The sequence below is a fragment of the Panicum virgatum genome, chromosome 9K (assembly GCF_016808335.1).
Source record: "Panicum virgatum strain AP13 chromosome 9K, P.virgatum_v5, whole genome shotgun sequence".
Lineage (NCBI taxonomy): Eukaryota > Viridiplantae > Streptophyta > Magnoliopsida > Poales > Poaceae > Panicum > Panicum virgatum.
Genome location: NC_053144.1, coordinates 45,776,551 through 45,789,774, shown reverse-complemented (window position 1 = coordinate 45,789,774; position 13,224 = coordinate 45,776,551). Strand labels below are relative to the sequence as shown.

The 13,224-nt window shown below is 46.5% G+C and overlaps 3 protein-coding genes and 1 long non-coding RNA gene across 5 annotated transcripts; 2 read left to right on the top strand and 2 right to left on the bottom strand.

Moving 5' to 3' along the window:
• Window positions 1-756: 756 nt before the first annotated feature.
• On the bottom strand, window positions 757-3,562 carry LOC120651679 (beta-galactosidase 6-like). Its single transcript, XM_039929250.1, has 8 exons — window positions 3,137-3,562; window positions 2,937-3,043; window positions 2,719-2,828; window positions 2,490-2,597; window positions 2,305-2,409; window positions 1,935-2,146; window positions 1,232-1,568; window positions 757-1,146 (listed from the first exon to the last, which is right to left on the bottom strand). Exons 1-8 carry the CDS (start codon window positions 3,325-3,327, stop codon window positions 1,039-1,041), a joined length of 1,278 nt encoding a protein of 425 aa, XP_039785184.1. The 5' UTR covers window positions 3,328-3,562; the 3' UTR covers window positions 757-1,038.
• Window positions 1,429-3,191, top strand: LOC120651680. The gene is made up of 4 exons (XR_005666278.1): window positions 1,429-1,580; window positions 1,807-2,385; window positions 2,766-2,831; window positions 2,934-3,191. It is a non-coding gene; the product is annotated as an uncharacterized LOC120651680 (long non-coding RNA).
• On the bottom strand, window positions 3,413-5,688 carry LOC120651678 (O-fucosyltransferase 30-like). Its single transcript, XM_039929249.1, has 2 exons — window positions 5,185-5,688; window positions 3,413-4,713 (listed from the first exon to the last, which is right to left on the bottom strand). The coding sequence occupies exons 1-2, from the start codon at window positions 5,619-5,621 to the stop codon at window positions 3,645-3,647; spliced, it is 1,506 nt and encodes a 501-aa protein (XP_039785183.1). The 5' UTR covers window positions 5,622-5,688; the 3' UTR covers window positions 3,413-3,644.
• A 3,504-nt stretch (window positions 5,689-9,192) lies between these two features.
• On the top strand, window positions 9,193-11,771 carry LOC120648733 (hexose carrier protein HEX6-like). 2 transcript variants are annotated; one of them, XR_005665065.1, is made up of 4 exons: window positions 9,193-9,396; window positions 10,197-10,516; window positions 10,786-11,043; window positions 11,409-11,771. XR_005665065.1 is itself a non-coding variant. In XM_039925411.1 (3 exons), exons 1-3 carry the CDS (start codon window positions 9,261-9,263, stop codon window positions 10,924-10,926), a joined length of 597 nt encoding a protein of 198 aa, XP_039781345.1. In that variant the 5' UTR covers window positions 9,193-9,260; the 3' UTR covers window positions 10,927-11,243. The 2 variants fall into 2 exon arrangements, 1 of the variants encoding a protein (XP_039781345.1); XM_039925411.1 differs by lacking the exon at window positions 11,409-11,771 and having other exon boundaries at window positions 10,786-11,243.
• The last annotated feature ends 1,453 nt before the right edge of the window (window positions 11,772-13,224 follow it).

The following is a 13,224-nucleotide window of genomic DNA, read 5'->3' as shown; positions in this document are numbered from 1 at the left end:
ATGATTACCAAAAGAGGCAGCTTGCTTACTGTTATTGTTCGGGATGGGATTCTAGTGCTCTCTGTTACTGATAAAGGAAGGCTCAAGATCATCAGGTTACATGTCCTATTATTGCTTGTAGCTAATTGCTTCTTTTTAACAAGCTGTGAGGCAATACTTGCCCAGATACCACTCTTGATCCGTTTCTGGGTAATATTAACTCTTTTCATGTTTGATTTAAACTATTGCCCTTGATTCTTGATGGTTTGCTCTAGATCAGTGCAGACTGGAGAATGTATACAAGTTGATGTATCACGATGTCCTTGACCCATTGTTGGTTCCTTTCGGAATTTTCGGAAATTCCATTGCAAATCTGAACCTAGTGTCAATTTATGTTCTTTTATCATGGAGTTTTGGAGGATGATCAGCATGTTGCATGCCCCGCTAAATGTGCTTCATCAATTTGTCAAACAATCTTTCCATTCCAAACAATCGTGAGATCTGTACTAGAGGTAAGTCACTTTTAAGAGGTTGAAGCAAAGTACGGTGACATGAAACACTATGCCACAAACATCGTGGGAACCTTGTAGTTATAGTAAGGTATATGTCATTGAGGTCTGATAATGCCTTCCATTTTCATTTCTGCTTCTGCAGCACATAACCAATTACCAGCAGACTGTACTAATTGCTTAGTCAGTCAGTCTTCAGGATTCCAGGTGTGTACTTTTGGTATGTCAAAACTGACAAGTTACTGAGAAGTGTAGTTCAAACTTTTTCCCCCGAAGTGTAATTAAATTTGATTGAAATAAAAAGTTCTTTTTTTAACAAGGATTACAAAAAGATCACCTTCATTGTCATGGATGAATTCATCATCTTAACAAGAGTAACCCCCTTTCTAAGCGTTCTATCTAATAGCTTGGATGTAGCAATGTAGGGAATATTTATTCCTTTTGACCAGCATGGGAACATTTATTCCTTTTTGCCTGCTTGCCTACACAGAGAAGGTTTCACCTTCTCCAATTGATTTTGCTTCCTACAAACAAATATTTATCAGACATGTCATGAACATGCAGCTTCAACCGCAAGGCTTTTTGTGACCCCTGTGCATGGATTTCCAAAGTAATTTGATGACACTGGAACACTGCAGCTGCTCACCCCAATACAGGCCTACAGAGATCCCAGTAACAATATCAGCAAAACATAATAATCAGTTGACATATCAAGAGACGATAATGGATTAGCTTGTAGTTACCTCCTGAACAACTGAGAGAGCCTGAGTGCTGCTGCATTCGCCATGGCTGTAACTCCCACATGTGCCGCTTGGTGTCCCGAAGCTTGCAAACTTGATGCTGCTGATGACCTGACCTTCTTTCGGGCATTCCAGGCGAAGTGCAGGTCCAGATCTCTGCATCTTCTGTTGAGAAGAAATCCAGCTATCAATTTGGGCTGGATGCGCTTCTGACACTTGTGCGCATACACTTCCTGTCTGCCTTGTCACAAAGGATATCTTGCTTGGGTCACCACCGAACTGCTCGAAAAGGACTATGTCATTGCTGCCTGGTTGGAGAAACAATCGGGGAACGTGGTACCTATTTAACAAGGTAAGAAATCCAATAAGTCCATACTCATTCAGTTCTTGCAGCTGCTATATATTGTTGTGCATCAGAACACATGGCTAGAGTGCTCAGAATCACAATATGCATTAGTACTGCAACTTTGAAGCCACATGCCTATATGTGTCATAGTTTCAGTACTGAAAGATCTAGTTGTGTTTAAATCTTCAGAAAAGCGAATTGCTATTAAGACCTATATGTTAATTTTTCCCAGAAGGATCTTCAGAGGAGAACGTATAAAATCAACATAGATGAGATACTGGAACTGGTTCTTCATGTTGTGAACAAAAAGGATTGTTGAAAAATATTAGAGGATTTTGTACGGGACTGTGGAAGTCTTACAAAGTCTGTGATGGCTGCCCACACTTCTTGAGGCATTTGCTCGAAGTGTAGGATCCTCTATAGTTGCATGAGTTAACACAGCCGCTCTGTGGAGCTATATTTGTTGGCCAGTATCGACCAATGCTCTGGCCATTCACCCAGGCTTCGCCTTTCCCCAATCCCGTGAAGTCAATGGCAACAGGATCATCACCTGCAGGGGCTGTGAATTTTGTCTGTGTTTGGAGAACTGCAGTTAGTGCATCGACCCAAGGAAACAACTCAAGGAAATGGATTAGCCAAACGAATATAATGTATATATCTTGTCTTTGAGCCCACTCTGGGTCCATTTAAATGTCATATATGGGTTTCATGGTCAGATGATCATACTGACCTTGTACCAAATCAGTGGTTGATTGATTGGATAAGCATTGGATGAGACCCATTCTGGTGAGGCCTCTGAAGGATCATACAGGTGCAAATCTTCTCTGAGTCCAATCTGAAGTATCAAATTATGATAATAAATGTGAATCGTACTACACTTTGGTCTAATTGAGCTTGAAGTAAAGTTAAGTCTACCTGGTATGTCCATTGTGCTGAAGACAGATCGAGTGCGCCGTTTGGTCCACTCAGCTTTACTGGCCCAGTAATTCCGGCACCTACCAGGTCAAAGAATGCACCATAATTCTGTACGAACAGAGACGTAAAAAATAAATGGATTTCATAAAACTGTTACACCAAACCAAATATTGCAAAATGGAATAGAATATTTCATCTCGCGTCTTTTTGTAAAGTGAAAGATAATTACCGACAGCCCAACTGTTGCACTCAGAAGATCTATTTTGTTCTTTCCAGGTACTAGTGTAATTGGTTTCTGCCAGGAGATGAGTGAGCTGCTAGCACTACCTTGAGCGCTTCCTGGTAAGATTTAGACACTTATATTTCAGAACACAAATATGATTTATGTATGAAAGACCAATAATCTTGGAAATCAGCTGGAATTTGTGCTATCATCTCTGGCAGTACCTGCTATTTTACCATTGACGTAGACCTGAAGAACATGCCCAAGTGAGCTTACAAGCAGATTGGATTGGCTGCCATTTAGATAAGGTTCATCACCTTTAACAGTAATGCTGCACAGGTTACATCAATATCACAAATTGTGAGTATTCTTTTGTCAGTGCACTCTACTATATGCATAATTACAAGATGGCATGCAAATGTACCTTGTTGAGTACCAGAGGAAGTCACTGGCATCTGCTGTGGTGTTTATCTGCTCCATCAGTCCAACTTTTGTCAATGCATTATCCTTTGTGATACCGACAGGTTCTATGGCATAGCTCCAGCCAGATACTGCAAGTTCTGGCGTGGTGAAAGATCCATCTGATGCTACAGTGCTCGACTCCAAGTACCTCATTTCTGAACTTGTCACTTGAGAATTGATCTGGAAATTATAGCCATGCGTCAACACCAACGAACCTGATCTTTCTAGCTATATACAGTTAGGGGGGAAAAATTGGTTCAACTGTTCATTATACAGTCAATGTTCAACTGTTCATTATACAGTCAATCCTACCCTGACAGCGAAACCAGATCTTGCAGCCTCATGCTTGCACTGGTGTGTGCAAAACGTCCAATGCTTCAGCCCTCTATATCATATTGGCTCCTAGAATGCTATAACACATCAATCAGCACTGGTTAGGTTCAGGCAGCTACTCAAAGGATGTTGTTTTCCTACCATTTGCAGACGTTGTTCTTTCTCATTGTTTCTATGCTTCCTGCTATGGTAGAGCCAGCTGTCCCAACAAATCCTAGTGATGCGCAGCTACAAACAGATTCTTCAACATACAACAGAATTTCTGGTAGTTGAACAGGGTCACAATCCTTCTTCCTGTTCTCTATGGTTTTTGGAAGGAATCCAGACCGTACACCATGTTCTGCAGCCATAAGCCTTTGTGCAGTCTGCACTACTAATTCATCGCTTTCCTTCAGGGTGTACAATTTGTATCGCTCACCTTTTTCAACATTTGCAAGATAGGTTTTGGTCCAGTTTGCTGGTGGAAGATCGGTCATGATGAACATGTGAACGGGACCACTATTCTTGTTTCTCTTCATTTCCAACTCAACAGCTTTCAACTTCTCTTTGAGCGCAGAAAATGTGGCTTTCCAGTGATTTTTGAATTGACCGTCTAGCAATCTTAGTTGAGCACAAAGAAAAGGACCCTTGATCTTGTTCTTAGCGAACTCTCTACCTGCAGCCATGATCTCTGGGGAAAAAGGAAGAAACTCAATCTTCTCTAGTAAACTCTGTATTCTTTGATCTTTTAGAGACTCATGGATATCAAAATAAGACTCTGACCCCTTGTAGGGTCCTGAGAACAGTGACCCAAATGCCAACAAGGTAGCATCCTCAGCTTGTGAACCAGGCCCTAAAACATTGTATATATCTCTGCGCCTCCGAACATATGAGATATTCTTCCTCCTTTTCAACTCTTCATCTGGTTGAAATTGATCCAAGGCCCCATCATTGTTCTGCTGATACATCCAGACCGTTGTTCTACAATCATCTTGTACGGGATACACACAGCCTTTTTCACTGCCTCCTCGACCAGACAGCAAAGCTCGGCATCTATTGTAGTCAGCTGGCATAGAGCTACCACCAGAAACAGCACAGCACAACCCAGAAAAGCAAGTCTTCCTCATGTCTACACCACACCACAGCGAGACAAAAACCCTGAAGTCAATCGTCCTAACCATGGATTTGATTGGGGACAGATCAACTATGTCGCCCATCGAAACATACCTGGAAGTTAAACAGATTAGTATTAGTAACTAATTATCATGTGCACAGTCCACAATGAATTCAGCAATCTATTATACACAATGTGAAAGTGGGTACTCTAGCTGTGCAACATAGAATGCTTCTCTATATCTTCCTACGGTAAATAATTTCGCCATATTTCCATCAATAAGGAAACTGACTAATGCAATGTTATCTACAATCCTTAAAACAGTCGAGCAGAGCACTAGCAAAGAAGATGCTGCTGCCCTCTTCATTGTGTTGCAGACATGCAGGCATTGTCAAACATCTTATGGGGTTCTGATTTACTACTTTGTGATTGCCACAATGTTCCAAACTACTGCAATCATTTGATAATTCCACAATAAGCAAGCTACAAGCAAAAGGTGTAGAACGCATTCGAATCCAGGCAACTTCTGCTACACCAAAGACCAATCAAACCCGGCAAAATTGAATGCCAGGTGTGGCCATTACCTCCCCTCCCGGAGGAGCTGCATGGCGTGATCCCAGACAGCGGCGCGCAGCGATGCTGGGTCGGTGACCCTGAACTTGGGGCAGCTCCCGAGGACGACGGCGTGGTGGTCGAGCACGGGGGGCACGACGAGAGTGCGGTTCAGCAGCGCGGCGGCCACCGCGGCGTTCCGGAGCTCGCCCACCTGGTTGCTGAACCCGCTATGTGGTGCGTACCACAGGAACCTCTCTCCCTCGAGCTCCGCCGAGCCCCCGCACTGGGGCACGCCACCGCCCCCGGAGGCGGAGGAGGTGAAGGGGAGGAGGGCGCGGAGCATGGTGGAGTAGGCGGATGAGAAGAGTAGCAAGGTCGGGAGGAGTACGAGGACGGCCACGACAACGGGCAGGTGCGACCGGGCGCTCCGCCTGCGCCACCGGCCGCGGCTCGCCGGCAAGTCCATGTCGCCGCCGGCGACCGGGAGATCGGATCTGACGGTTAGAGAGAATTGGTGGGCTCAAATCCTAACTCAGATGGGCCGTTCGGGGACATCCTAATTTGGATTTTTTTCATTTTTGTATTTAAAAAAAATTAAAATTTCAAAAATATATGACGGTTTCTAAAAATTTCAAAACTATACCTCGACAGGACCTAAATATAAAAAAAATTACATTTAGGTCTTGGCGCCCGGGAAGCATTAAACAGCGAACTTGTAAAATAGATATAAAATCGTAAAACAATCGGAAAAATACAAACTCAACTGTTCTGGATTCTGTGAAACAAAATCTACAACTTTTGTTATATAAAGTTTTTCATTTGATCAATGTATCTTGCTCTATTTTAAATACTAGTTTAATGCACTTTTATTTAAATCTCAAGATTCATCCTTTGGATGCATGTCATCTTTGGCCAGAGTGTTGCATATGGTAAGCATAGGCTTGTACAAAATTGGTAGGCCCAGAAAACATTTCTAGAATAAGTTTTTAAATTAAATCTAGCAATATGTCTAGTTTAAATGAGTTATTTATCCATGCTGCTATACTGAGTTTTAGAAGCCATAACTTTTACAGTACCATTATTTTATTTCCTAAGAGCTACAAAAAAATTTAGTAAATTTTAGATAAGCACAACTAGACCAAAAAAGCCCAGCCCACCTTCCCCGCCCATCTTTATCTACTCCCTGGTGCACGCATGCACCTTATCTTCTCATTGCTTCCATCGCGGCCGCCCACCTCCTCACTTCACACTTCGTCTCCCTCCTCCCTTCCATCTCTGCCGCTCGGCGCCTACCCTTCTCCTATTCGCTCGGCGCCTAGCCATGGGAGGAGCGGAGCAGCGCGGGTGGACCGAGCGGCGCGCGCGGCCGGCGAGCATTGACGGAGGCTCATCGCCAGTGGCCGGTGGCTGGCGAGCGGGGTTGCGGCGCGAGGCATGGACGTGCGGGAGTGCGGACGGAGCGGATAAGGTGGGCTGCGTTGTATCCACAAGCAGATATGTATCGGCTCGCGTATCCAATATTCACAAAAATAATAAAAATTCAGATACTCCGAGGATATGTATCCAAGGCGTATCCGACACGTATCCATATCCAATACATATCGGATACGCAGTACGCTACCTTAATGGCGTATCCGTGTTAAGTAGCTAGCAGGGCTTCCAAATGGACTGCCATTTTGGTAGGCCTTCCAAATCCCCCCCCCCCCAACCCCAATTTGGTGCCCTCTTTTTGGGCTGCCAATTATGATCCCCACCGATTTATCTCTTTTTTTTTCATTTCCTTCATCCTGATCCCCTTCAACCCCCGCCCCGGCACGCCATGCCGCCGCCGCCACCGTCGGCCCCACCGCCCCCGCCACGGGCCTCAGCCCACCTCGACACGCTCTTCACAACGTTCGCCGAGCTCCTCCTCCTCCCCGAGCCGCGCGCCACGCTCCGACCCAGCGCCGCCACCACTGACTGCCTCCTCGACGGCTTCCTCCTCCTCGCCAAGGCGCACAGTGCCTTCCAAGAGGCCGTCCTCGACCTCCGCCGCCACGCCGCCGATGCCCAGGCTGCGCTCCGCAGGCGCGACCACCCCTGCCTTGCCTCCGCGCTCCAGGCGCGGCGCCACGCCGAGAGGGACCTGGTCCGCCTCATCCGTGCGCGCCGCCGCCAAGTTCCCGCTTGCTTCTTGCCGGCTGCGGGCGCGGGGAGGCGGCGCCTGGTGCTGGTCGCGCTGCTGGGGGCGGCCATGGCGCCAGCGGCGTGCCTCGCCATCCCGGCCTCCGCGGGCGTGCCCGACATGGGCGGCCTGGACGCCCCGGCAACGGTGGGGACGACCAAGAAGCAGTGCTCGGGCGCCGTGGGCGAGTGCGGCGTGGACGAGGCGGAGGAGCTCGGGCTAAGCGGTGGGGGCAGGGCAAGCTCCAGGTGCGGTGTCGTCAGCATCGGACGGCCGCGGCGGGGCGGGCAGGAGCCGACGGGCGGGGCGGCGCGGGGCAGGTATACGCGATGCGCGGATGAGTGTGACTGGGAGTGGAGAATGACAGGTGGGGCCCAGTTGTCAATTGAAAAAATGGAAGCCCAATTTACTCGGCTTTCTGGAGTGGAGGCCCATATTTGGGTGAGTAAAATTTAGAAGTGGGCTTCTAAATGGACATTTGCTCATCCAAATTTAGCCGCCCTACTGGAGTTGCTCTTATATCTTTAACTTGGGCACTTACATCCACTAAAACGTTTTGCCACTTACAAGTGTCGTTATCATGCAATTTAAGTCTTCAACCTCTTTTTATCACTAGTTTCGTCCCTTCTCAATTTCGTACTTATTTCGGTAAGGCTACGCAACTTCAGTTAAATTTTACTAGTAATCAGATTGCGTATCCCGAAAAACAAGGTCACTCATATCAAATGGAATGGAATAAATAGACAAGGATTTAGGTCATTCAAGAGGAAGCAAATATTATGTTCAAAGATGGGGAAAAACCGCACTGAGAATTTGAAAACGTCACTACTCACTAGGGGCGTGTATTGGCATTTGGCAAGGTAACCTTTGACTGTTTGACGTAATTTGTTGCTAAGTAAACGAAAGTGACGTTTAAAGGGCAATTAAAAAATGGCAGGCGGCTTTCACGAGTTTCATGTTCATTTTTTTTTAAAAAAAGGAGCTGAGCCTCGATATGTATCTACTCACGAATAAAATCCTCTCTGACACAAATCGTCAAATCTTCAGGCCAGCCTAGGCCAACTCGCCCGGAGTAGACTTCCAATTTCTTAATGCAGTGATTTCAGTACCTATGTACGAACACAACTTCGGTGATTTCAAAAAAAAAAAAACTCTACCCGGGGTGTGAAACGGAACCCACCGTTTTTTCATTAAGAGAAAGCCTAACCGGCTAACCGGGTAGAGAAACCCTGAACCATGGCCCATGCCTGAGAGGACCAAGCCTTGTGGCGAGCATAGCGAGGGTTTTTTTTTCTCCCAGCATCCTGAAATTCGTTTCTGATGAGATTCGAACTTAGAACCTGCTGGGAGCGCGATGCTACCGGGCCGGGCTAGCCAACTCAACCGCCCGGCCTTTCGCAACGATTTCAGTATCAAGATTACGAGAAATGACCCCTCCAAATTCACAACGTTACGTGACTGAATTTTTTTTAAAAAAAAGTGAGCGTCGACATGTACTTACACAAGAATAAAATCATCCAAAAAGGATTTATTTGATAACTCAGTTGCATTCACTTGAGAGCTGGATCAACTGTGGATGAAAAAAAAACTCCAAATACACATGAGAGCTGGAGCAACCATGAAATGTTTGGTTGTGATGAAGCTGCATATGAGTGTGATGTATGCAAATTGCAAGTATTTCTGAGAGGTCCATTTGATAATGAAACAAGTCCGCTCTTTTAGCTTGCCGAGGTCACTGCCGGACTCCCGGAATGGACTCGGCGAATGCGCACACGTCAGCAGCCACCGGAATACTGGAATGGCTAGCCACTACTAAATTACTAATACTACCAGTGTGGCACTTCGACCAATAATGAAAACCACCTCACGAAGCCACGACGCAACTTGCCCGAGACCAGGAGGGTAGGAGGAGCCATAGCAGAAGCCGTTGGGGATCAATCGATGGCGATCGGAGATGCTGCTGCTCCGGCAGCTGGCGGGGTGGAGTACGGCGGCCGCCTTACGCCGTACTTGTTGCTGTCTTGCGTCGTTGCCTGCTGTGGCGGCTTCCTCTTCGGCTACGACCTCGGCATCTCCGGTTCGTCCTGGCCATTGCCCACTTTATTCAACTGTTTTTTATCTGCAGCAATTTGGTAGTGCCATCAGTAGTAAATCAGGATGCAGGATTGGTTGATTAATTGAGATGGCTTGGTTGGGGACGCCGGACCCAGTGCGCCGATGTGTGGAATCCGTTTCCTCAATTACGATGGAGCACATATTTCGTTAACATTAATGCTTCGAAGCGCAGAGAAAAAGGAAGCAAAGATATATTTAGAGGAAATTAGTACTAATGCAGGTTAATTTCATATGCAGTGCTAGGCGTAAGGAATGTGGTTTTGGTGTATGATCATCTAGCTAGTATGGTACAAGTTTTAAAAACTTAGGTCCATGAAATTTTGTTTTAAGTTGGACATGTCTATCAGCTGCAGTGGAGAAGAGAAGCTTGGCAATACCTACCATTTCTTTTTTTTCTTTCATGACAAAACGGTGGAAACAATTCATGCCTTTAATTACTTTTATTCATGATTTGGTGAATATTTGTCAATGTGTGTGTTTAGATCCTGTAAAATTTTGACGACAATTCATTAGAGGTTGTTTAATGTAGCAAGACATTGTCTAATTATGGTCCAATTAGTCTTAAAAAATTCGTCTCGCAATGGAGTTGTGGAATGGATTTTGTCAGTTATCCACATTTAATACTCTTAATTAGTGGTCAAACGTTCGAAGTTACTGTAGCGTTGAAAAAAATTTGGGATCTAAACACACCCAGTGTCCTCAATTCTATGCGTGGATCCCAAATTTCCTTAAAATTCATGTCATGTGCTTTTCGTATGACAGGTGGTGTTACCTCAATGAATTCATTCCTGAAGAGGTTCTTCCCGGAGGTGTACCGCCAGAAGCAGGACAGCAAAGTGAGTCACTTCTGCCAGTTCAACAGCGAGCTCCTCACCCTGTTCACATCGTCCCTGTACATAGCTGGCCTTGTGGCTACTCTGGTTGCATCATCCATCACAAGGAGGTATGGACGCCGAGCATCCATTCTGATCGGCGGCACCTTCTTCATCACAGGATCAGTGTTTGGTGGTGCAGCTGTCAATATTCCCATGCTGCTCTTCAACCGAATTTTACTGGGAATAGGTCTGGGATTCACTAACCAGGTAACCTTGTAGGAATACTGAAATTAGTATAGCAATATATATAGTTCAAGAATTCATAAAGCAATAACTACAGTAATATTGGCGAACATTTGTAAAATACTTTTGACTTCAAGGAAATCAAGACACTCTCTTGATCAACCACAACAATTTTAAGTAACAAAGCTTTTAATTATATAAATCTTGGTTTTTATTCAGGAAATGGGCACAGCAACTTCATGAAAGGAATGTACTAATAACCGAACATATTTCTATGAAATTTACACTTGCAGTCAATCCCATTGTACCTGTCAGAAATGGCGCCACCTCAATATCGTGGAGCAATCAACAATGGCTTTGAACTTTGCCTCAGCCTTGGAATTCTCGGTGCAAACATCCTCAACTATTTTGTTGTGAAAATTAAAGCGGGGTAGGGGTGGAGGATATCTCTGTCCATGGCTGCGCTCCCTGCTGCAATCCTAACCATGGGTGCAATCTTCCTCCCTGAGACACCAAGCTTCATAATACAGCGTGATGGCAACACCGACAAGGTAAGGATCCTTCTGCAAAAGTTGCGTGGAACAGAATCGGTCCAGGAGGAGCTTACTTGGTATATAAGTAGCTTATTCATTCGTACAGTAAAGCATTCATGCAAGTTGTACCTATCTCCGTGTGCTCCTTGTGTTCCTATTAATTTGATAGATATTTCAGGAACATTAGGAGATAGTAAACGATCTCTGGCCATTCTGAATTTGCGTACCAATGGATTATATGTATCTAGCATCTTAATTATTTCTTGAACAATATTTGGATCAAGATCCCCTAAAGATCATCATTCTGAATATGGCAAGTCTGTTAGCCACTTTATGTTCTGTATCATAGATGTAAAGCTGAGCATATTCAGGTTTATTTCCAGGTTCAGGTAATAAGGATCCTATCCGATGATGTACAACTCCATTGATACGGAAAACGTAGGGTCCGTCTCCAGTATTGATGCTTTCTGTCAATGTGAACCCCCATGGAAGTGAAAGCAAAAAGAGAGTTGCATTGTCTTATATGGTGCATGAACTATTTGCTTTTGGCCCACCGTCAAATCTAATAAGTTGCTGAAGTAACGGGAAGGCAATATAATGATACCTTGCCACCACGACAGCAAACATTGTAGACAATCCATTTGTGTGCCTATGAACTAAGATAGATGACACGTACTTGGTACCAGAATATAGCTCCACATTTGTCACATTGGTAATCAGGCCCTCCATAATATGAATTGTCTTTGTATACCTCTGTTACATGCATACATAGTAGTAATGATAAGTAGAATGTCGAATTAAAATTACACTATGAGTTGTAAAATTGTGATAATTTGAATTACCTTTTAAGAAAGATGAATTTTTTTACAATGCTTAGAGAGGCATTGGGAGGTATTTTATATGTCTATGATTTGTGGGTCCAATTGAGGTAGGTGTTGGGAGGCGTCAATAAGGAGACGTCGGGAGGCATTGGTTGTGTCTATGGTCGGTGGGCCTGTAGATGCCGTAACGCCTCCCAACGCTTCTCAATATCTCAAAGTTTAAAGGATTAGAAATTCCATGGCAATTGCATTTTTGTAGTTATATTTTTTAATGAAGGGTAAAAGAGTGAACTCATAATATTAGTAAGTAAGATTAATATTTGTTTAAAGAAAAAGAAAAGAAGGATCATTCTTAGGGTTCTGATTCTGATCGATTCGTCCACCCGACCGCCGCTGCCGACGATCGCCTCCTCTCCAGATTCCATGGCTCGAGCTCCCGCGCATAAATGCCATGGGCGTGCTCCTTGGTCACCACGCCATCCAGCAATCCAACGCGAAAGCAGAGCAACTGCGTTGGCTGGCACAATCTAGCTCTGCCGCCAATGCCGTCGCCGCGTCTTGTGTTCGTGGCGCCTCTCCTCGCGCTGCTCGTCGTGCCCGCCGGCGCGCTAGAGTCCGCGGGCGGCACAACGACCAATGGCACATCCCCCGACGGCGCGAGCTCCTTGGCCAGCTCTGCCGACGGTGCTGCCGCCGGGATTGGGGGCGGGTCGCCGGGCTCGTTGTCGTCGCAGGGCGTGCTCAGCCTCGACCGCTACGGCGGCGACGCGCTCGCGGCTCTGACACTGGCGTCGCGTCTCGTGTTCGCGGCGCCTCTCGCGTGGCTCTTCGCGCCCGGCGCTCTAGAGGCCCCGGGCACGACCAATGGCACCTCCGTCGACGGAGCCGCCGCCGCCGCCGGGACCAGGGCCAGGGCCAGGCCGCTCGGCTCGAGCGTGTTCGCCATCGACTGTTACGGCGTCCGCGGCGACGGGAGTCATGATGACACGCAGGCGCTCGCCAGGGCGTGGAAGGCGGCGTGCGCCTCGGCGCGGCCGTCGTGCTAGGCTCGTCCCCGGCGGCAGGCGCTACCTGCTCAAGCTCGTCACCCTTCACGGCCCGTGCAGGTCCGGCGTCACGCTCACGGTGAAGGGCACGCTGGTGGCGTCGCCGAACAGGGCGGACTGGAGCGACAGGGACAGGAGGCTCTGGATCGTGTTCAGGAGCGTCCACAAGCTCATCATCAATGGCGGCGGGACCATCGACGGCAACGGCAACAAGTGGGGGCCGCACTCCTGCAAGATCAACAAGGCTATTAACACGATGACAGTCAATTGATCACTCTCATGTCTGGTCTGACTAGCTAGACTAGCAATAGTCGTAGGACAGCTACCCAACC